Source organism: Sceloporus undulatus, chromosome 3 (genome assembly GCF_019175285.1).
Source record: "Sceloporus undulatus isolate JIND9_A2432 ecotype Alabama chromosome 3, SceUnd_v1.1, whole genome shotgun sequence".
In the NCBI taxonomy this organism is placed as follows: Eukaryota; Metazoa; Chordata; class Lepidosauria; order Squamata; family Phrynosomatidae; genus Sceloporus; species Sceloporus undulatus.
The window spans coordinates 235,833,872-235,842,355 of record NC_056524.1 but is presented as its reverse complement, the minus strand read 5'-3'; the positions used below and the strand labels follow the sequence as shown (position 1 = coordinate 235,842,355).

Sequence of the window (8,484 nt, the reverse complement as noted above, 5' to 3'; positions counted from 1 at the left end):
TGGCAATAATTCTAAAATACTAACAAAGACAAATTATAGCTGCATTAATCCAGAAATACAACAACATAAAAACTAACTTGATATAAATATTATCTGCAAGGATGAATCCAAAGCCATCAGCTGGATCATTAGCAGGAAACCATCAAGTGCTTATTATGGCTTTTAGGATTCTGCATTCTATATTATGAATCCTGCATCAAAACACATTCTAATCAGGCATCCTTCTGAGTTTCTACCTCACTTGTTTTGAGGTATTTATTGTGTTTATTTGTTCTTGTGAAATGATATTGGCTAGGAAATAACATTTCAAAGCACACACATCTCTTCCTTTCAAAAAGAACTATAAAATACCACAGGATAAACATTCTTGATAGGATCTTCATGTAATTCATGAGACAACATCAAAAATGCAGATCATGTCATTTATTTCTATAAGAAAAAATGAAAGCAGAGTTTACAGGATAACTACATGGAGTAAAATGAGACTGGAAATAAAAACAATAGTTCCACAAAATAATCTATGCATAACAGGAAAGATGTCAAAACTATACAGCTTCACCTGGTACATATGGTAGAAAAATTATTATATTCCTGAATATTCTTGTTTTATCTACTAGGTCCACATTAGACAGGCTTTTCGCCAAATAACTGTACTATTTTCTTGTCCTGGAAATGGCTAGTCAAATGTTACAGCTAAGAGGATATAAGATGGTAAAAAGCATTCATACAATGCAAGCAAAATTCTGGATTTGCCTTGCCATTTCAACAAGGCAGTCAACTTTTTTCCTTAGAAAATAAGACTGAGTCACATGCATATTCTATCATACTCAAAATATTTTAGTTTTACCTCCAAAATGGTTATAAATTTCCTCAAAAGGAGGAACTTAGTTATTTCAGACACTAGTATCAGTTATAACTACTTAGATGACCAGCACCTTTTAGCCTTAAATTTTGCAAGTTAACATCTAAACTAGACATTATTAGGGCCTGCTGTATTTACAGCCTATGAAATCAGTCTCCAGTGCACCCAATTATTCTGCAAGCAGGCACACAGCCCACTCTTCCTTTTGGCTTGGTTGGTGGAGAACTCACAAAAACTCTGTTCTACTGTTGTACAACAGGTATGTTCAAGAGCTTGGTGTTCATTGTGAAATCACTTGTGCAACAGATTCAGCATAATTATGCTGATGTATTTTTATTCTTCACCAAAGATATACAAGATGTTGAATTATGTTTGTGCACCATACCTAACTATGCACTGTTTTGTACCCATTTTTCACAAAGTTAAAAATACAATTTTAAGTTCTGAATTTATATAAATTAGTATAGATTTTCAGTACTTACCACATTATCTTCCTTCTCAGGTGAAAGTACTGGTAACTACATAACTTACAGTGTAAATAAATGAACTACTTGGCATATTAAGAAGCCAAATCAAAATGCATTCAGTATAGACAGTATGAAGGGAAAGGGAGTTGTGTTAAGAAAGGATTACCTACAAATATAAATCTCAATCTAAGTTTGTTACAAACATGAGGTCTGCTTGGTTAAATCAATGTGACCAAGCACATTGCATTGTAAAATAGAGTGTGCTGCTACTGAGTTGGGATCATAATTTCTTATGCAGTTCTTCAGTCATTCTTCATAATAGCTAATTCTGTGAAAGTTGAATTAATTACAGTGAATATTTCTGGGAATTTTTTTTAGATAAATATACTAAGAATAATGTTTACATTTCAACATTCATATTTCAAATACTGTGTAAAATTATTCACTTGAAAAAAAGTTATTTTAAATAAATCCAAATGATATGGAGCTAAATGTCAAATTCAGATTACCTACTAAAAATTCCACTCAATTTCCATTTTTACATAAGGATGAAATCACAGATTCAATTCCAGAATGCTATATTCTTTGGTATCATTCAGTGACAGAGTACAAAAAATATCAAGAAATTTTTGTAACAGCGATATGCTTTTTATGTTTTCTGTTGGTCTCCTTAAAAATGAGTGTTTTAGAAACTGTTACATGAACTTTATTCATGCCTTTTAATATCACAGTATCTTATTGATGCCTACATTTCTGTTCATTTTTACCATAATACTAATCCCCATATGTTATGAAAAGGAAGGACATTTCAATCACCATTCCCTTTCTCAATCCTGCACAGTGTGTTGCTAATGAGATGGCCGAAAGTACACTTGCATTTGGCAGACTATATACAAGTTTAAAATACTGTATTATAGAAAGCTTGAGAAAGAATATGAAAAAGAACAATCTTTTTTCACAACTGAATCCGGCTGCAATCACATCTTTTAAGAAAACCAAACAATTATATTTTTAAAATTTGAGGTGGTAACAAAAATATTGGAATAAAACTGTCTAGGTTTAGGTATTTTATTTTAAATCTTAATTTCTTTGATAAAATATGGCATATTTTGAAGTCCGGAAGCCAAGCAAGTCTCTCATTTCATTTCGAAATTTTGACAAGTCTTGTCGTAGTTCATTGAGATTTTCTACAGTCGCCTGATCAGTGCTTTGCATTCTCTGTCTCATGGAAGTCAAATAACGATGCACCAAGCAACACATCACCTTTTGGTAATTCTCATCCCTCTTTTGCTTCAGATTTTTCCACTCCTTAAAGTAAATAATGATAGTGACATATTAGATATGATGTGCAAATGGCTACAAGATTTTCTCAGAAAACTTGGGTATCATTTTAAAAGAAGAAGGGGCATGATGACCCTGCCAATGTTATGTTTTTCTGACTTTATTAATTTAATTGGATATAGCTTTTTGGGGGGTTTTCGGGCTATGTGGCCATGTTCTAGAAGAGTTTTTTCCTGACGTTTCACCAGCATCTGTGGCTGGCATCTTCAGAGAAGCCTTCGACTTCACATTAACTGGATATATTTAAACACATGCTCCTCTGAAAATCAAGGAAGCTATTTTGTTCCACTTGGCAAAAAACCCTTCATGGTTCCAGCAGAATTGGCCACAGTAGACCTGAAGTGGTTGCCAGTCACCTTGTGTGTGTGTGCCTTTTGTATTTCTTTCTTCTTTTCCCCTTATTACTATCTTTCTTAGGTTGGTTTTTAAAGTCTATTTTGCTTATGAGGTCTGTTGCAGATTTACTCATTTTCTTGGATAAATATTTTTTGACCATTTAATGTGAATCCCCTTGCTGCTTGACTAGATTTCCTGGTGTCCTCTGCCAAATATTTACACACTGTACTTATGACAATTTCAGTGTTGATAAAATGTGTAGATATTTTCCAAAATATCTTCTACATGCTCAATTCTAATCATCATCTATCTGCACATATGCATTTTATGATGTGGGCTGACACACTGTTTGCATTTTTTGGAATACACATCACATATATAAGTTAGATAATTTTTCTATATACAAATACTCACCACTGAAACTAATGTATAGAACATAAAACAAGTATAAGATATGTAGTTACTCTACAATAGGGGTGAACAAAATGTGGTCTGTGACCCCAAGGACAAGATTTGAAGTTTTTTCCAGATATTTATAACAGTGTTTTGGTGAACTAAACTATAAGAATCTGTAATTGTTTATATAGAATTAGGAACTTTTGAAGGGCATACAGTCCTATGCAAGTCCCACTGAACATTCTTGGACTAATTTTTGTATAGGATAGCAGCAATATTTTTATGTGTAATTGCTTAATTTAAAAAAAAAGCAGTTTACACCCAACATTCCTTATTTCACTACATTATTCATTAATTTCATACATTAATCCTTCCTTCGTTACACTATTCTATTATTCATTACATGTTAATAATGATACCAGAGTACAGACCAGTATAGATACTGGTTTGTAATGCTACAATGGGTACCTCGAAATACTGAAACTGACTCTCATCAGCTCTTACAACTGCAACAGGATGTGGTTACAGATGCCACAAGCATATACTGGACAGTATACTATGACATCACCTTACATAAAATGGTATATCATACATTACAAAAAATACATTTGAAAAACAGATGGAATGTAAGATTATTTTGAAACTGAAATGTTATGTTGTCACTTACGAAGTCCATTTTCGACTGCAGAAAAGAAGACATACAACAATGGGTTATCTCCCATTACTACCCAGGCAAGTTAAGAATCACAGAACCAGACTGAGTGATTCAATTATTTTGTCACCCAGTTCTTCCATTCCAAGTACAGTGGTGCCTCGGGATACGAAATACCCAGGTTACGAAATTTCCGGGATACGAAAAAATCCCATTGGAAATCATTGTTCCGGGTTACGAATGTTTTTTCGGGTTACGAAAAAAATTTTTGGTGCTTTTCGGCGCTTTTTCGCACGAAACGCGGCTTTTCCCCATTAGCGCCTATGGCAATTCGGCTTACGAAGGCTTTTCGGGTTACGAAAGCGGCCGCGGAACGAATTAATTTCGTAACCCGAGGGAGCAGTGTACAAAAAGACAGAAACAACACAAGTAAAAGTACCATGTGTCTTTAGTAATTAATCACTGCAACTACTAGAGTTGGTATGGATGTTTCCTTCTATGTGGTCTACAATGAAACTTCACAGTAAGCAACCAATGTATCATTCTCAGACCACAGAATCCACTCAAAGGGATCTACCAAAACTAAGATCCGGGATCTAAGAGGAAACAAATAGGGGCTCACATTCACTAAGTTAACACCACCTGCTCTAAGAGCTCCTTTCCAAATGCAGCCTCAGCCAAGGCAAACTTAGCAACTTTATAGTGACCTACAAAGGAGACAGGCATGGCTCACATTGTATAGCATTACAAATCTCAGGCAATGGGAAATTGGTTGAAAAAGAAATGGAATTTCTGCAGCATTCAGAGTTCACTGTTATATTCCTGACAACACTAAGGTAAGAGTGTATCTGACGGATGCAGTTCTGGTGATGTAAATCTTCAAGGCTCTATGTACATCCAGCCGAGGCCATTATTTTTTAGAGGTATGAAGTACATGTGGATAAAATGAAGATATTACCAAATCTAGTGACCTATACAAAACTTAATTCAATTCTGCATACTGACAGATAGAGCTGCCAGTTCTGAAACCTTTCTGGCTGAAGTAGCAGCTACAAAAAAGACAACCTTGGCCCTGTACACACAGGCCCTTTAGCATGTCCTGACGACGTGCTAGGGTTGCCTTGAGGCGCCGTTTCCAGACACCCTACAACCCTAGGACGTCACCAGGATGTCTCAGCTGTGTGGCGCCATATACACGGCGCGCACAGCTGTGACGTCACTGCCGCCTGCTTTCCAGACGGGCGCACGCAGCAGCGACGTGCTCGCATTGCTGCAGGCAGTTTGCGGTGGTGCTAAAAGGAGCTGCTTTTTAGCGGTCCTTTTCTTTCTGCATAGCCACACCATGCAATTTGGTTGCTGCAGCGCGGTTACGCAGAAAAGATAGGCGGCCATTGGCTGCCTCTTTCTGGCGGTCTGTACCCCGCCCTTGAGAGACAGTAAGCAGAGAGAAAGATCTGAGTATTTCAAAGGAAGATGAAAGTAAGGGCTGCTCGATGGGGCTAAGCTGACCTTTTAAACTTCACCAGGTATTTATGTATTCTCAGACATCTCTGGAGAATATGATATCTTTGTATACCACCAAGAAGATGGAAAACCTAATGAGGAGATCATCTAAATTTGGTAAATATGAACAACTTGAAAATGAGAAATGTGCCATGACAATGACTATCAAACTGAGAAAAAAACTGGAGGACAGAGAATAATCAAAAAGGGAAACTCTTAACTAGTACTGATCACTGGCAAAGGCAAACACCAGGAACTACCGAAGAGAACAGATATCCATGAAGATAGGCTTCTACTAGGTATAATGAAATCATAACATCATGAAGATGGAGTGCTTCTTGTGTGATCTGGAGTATGTCCATGTAAAATCTCCTATAAGCAAGGAATTGTTTTAACAATTTTAATTCCACTATTGTTCTACAGTTTCAACTCCTTTGAAGAACACAAAGAAGCACATCCCCAGCTCTTGTCCCTAAAGGAGAACTGCCTTAATTACTACTATCTGATAGCAAGCTGAGAGAGAGCTCTCAATCAGGTCAAACACAAAGGCCAATTTCCATCATTACAGGCATCGTATAGATCAGCATTTTTTTTCAGAAGCTGAAGATGGCAGCTCAAAGCGGCTGCAGCAGTGCAAAAACATGGTGGTCAGGAGATGAATTTTCATGGTCAGATCCTGAAGAAGAAAGCCAATCATAAAGCATTCTAATGTGCTTAGATTATAATTTGTTGTGCTTAGAGGGCAATCTAACATGCTTAATTCAAAAGCATTTATATGCACATGGACCTTTCCCAATAAAGTCATAGCAAAGGTTGGGAAGGAAAGAGGTGGGAATAAAGAAAGAGACACTATCTATCATGGGGAAAATTATGATAGGAAGGAAGAAGGAAAGATGGATGAGGAATTCAGGAGACTAATAGAAATGTTAAAGCAACTTCCCACTACTCTTTTTTTACACACTTCAACTATGTAAAACTTAATTAAGGAAAAGCACAAAATAAAAAAGAGTCAAAGAGTGACAAGGAGCAAGAAAGTACAAAATAAATGCCAGAGAAGAAAGTTTTGGCGGCTTGAGACCAAGGTAGACCCAAAACATCTGATCTGAGCTAAGCAGGAGGAAAAACTGGGAGAGAAGCCTGGATACCGAATAATTAAATCAATCAGTTTGGTTCCCATGATTTCCACCTAACCTGGGTGCTGATGAGAACCACTTCATTGGTGGATGACTCCTTCCAAACTGAGAATAATGAAACCTTATTTTTAAATAATAAACAGAGTTAAGGCTTGATGGGGCTAATAAAAAGAATCAATCTTTGGTCATTGTTATTTTTATGACACTATGTGGCCTTATAGCCTCCAACACATCCTAAAGGCAAACTGCAAAAATTTAATACAGTGGTACCTCGGGATACGAAATACCCAGGTTACGAATTTTTCGGGATACGAATAAATCCCATAGGGATTTATTGTTTCGGGTTACGAAAGTTTTTTCGGGTTACGAAAAAACTCCGGCGCTGTTTTAAATGGAGCCGCGGCAGAGCCGCGGCTTTTTTCCCCATTAGCGCCTATGGCAATTCGGCTTACGAAGGTTTTTCGGGTTACGAAATTAGCCGCGGAACGAATTAATTTCGTAACCCGAGGCACCACTGTAGTCAAAAAGCAACAGACAAGAGCATACAGAAAACAAATGCACTGCAGTCTAATTCAAATACCAAAAAGGATATCCCAATGTATGTCGGTAACACTTAAATACCTGGGAGAATTTGTTTTATTATGACAATACATGCAATATCTCAAGTTTCTTACCTTTAAGCTATTTTGCCGCTTAACTTTACCAGATGATGTATGAGAACAGATCCACTTACTGAGGCTATTAAATAGATAGCAGATAGTCTTGGGAGAAGGAATTATATTGAAAGGTGGAGGTAGTGTGCATTTGTCATCAAAATAGCTAAGCCATAGCTTGGCACGCGCAAATTTCCATTCTTTATCTTCATGATTCTAAATTATTGAAAACAACAAAGATCAGCTGTTCTCATAAACCACAATTCTGCATTTCAACATTTTGTTAAAGTTAATCATGAGGAATTTTCACATTAACAACAACTCCCATGCACAATGGGAGGAAACAGTGCTCCCAGTGAGGCCTACCAGGAGTCACTTGTCACCAGCTAGCCCTCTCTATCTCTACATTGACTTTACTCTCTTTTGAAAGGTAGAAACAGCTAATGGTAGGGAGAGATGAATGACAGCAAACACACACACACACACAAAACCAAATTCTATAAGGGATTTGAGCTCAGCTGTTAAAATGACAGGATTTTTGAATTTTGCACTTCTGAATTTGTCATATATATTTAATCAGAGGTAAACAACTGTGATCATCCAGATGTTGGAATGCAAATCCTAGCAGCCCTAGCCAGTGTAGCTAGTGATGGAAGGTCATGGGAGATGTCCAAAAACTGTAGAGGACTACAGTTGTCCATCCTTGGCTTCAGTTATTAATAATAAAGACTGATGAATGAGATGACTGATAAATTTATTAATAAGAGCCACTGAAAATGTCAGTCATGTCCGTTCATAGGTAATCTAGGCATGGATGAATAAACATGGAACTCACAAACAAGGATCCCCCATGCAAGAATCCCATCACCACATCTATAAAACTGCTGTTGCAGAAACTGGAAAACCTCTAGAAATGAGGTGTCAGGAATATTCTGTTCCAGATCATGTGAGATTTATTCCTCTTGAGTGTTTACCCCTTTCTCCAGCATATTGGGTTTACAATAACATATGTGTACACAACTGAATGAATTATACATTTCTAAATGTATTTCCCTCATAACACAGCTATTTTCTAAAATATTAAACAGAAAGTCACCATAACAGAGCCTCTTAAAAACACATTTTAATACTGAATGGTAAA

At 36.7% G+C, this 8,484-nt stretch overlaps 1 protein-coding gene across 2 annotated transcripts in view; it reads right to left on the bottom strand.

The window, feature by feature from the left end:
* Positions 1-408: 408 nt before the first annotated feature.
* Positions 409-8,484, bottom strand: part of TRPC1 (transient receptor potential cation channel subfamily C member 1) — a 33,874-nt gene continuing 25,798 nt past the window's right edge. For both annotated transcript variants that reach the window (XM_042457687.1, XM_042457688.1), the window contains exons 12-13: positions 7,365-7,559; positions 409-2,637 (exon numbers count right to left, since the gene is read on the bottom strand). In XM_042457687.1, the coding sequence (XP_042313621.1) occupies positions 2,410-2,637; positions 7,365-7,559 (423 nt within the window). In that variant the 3' untranslated portion in view covers positions 409-2,409. The remainder of the gene's footprint in view (positions 2,638-7,364; positions 7,560-8,484) is intronic.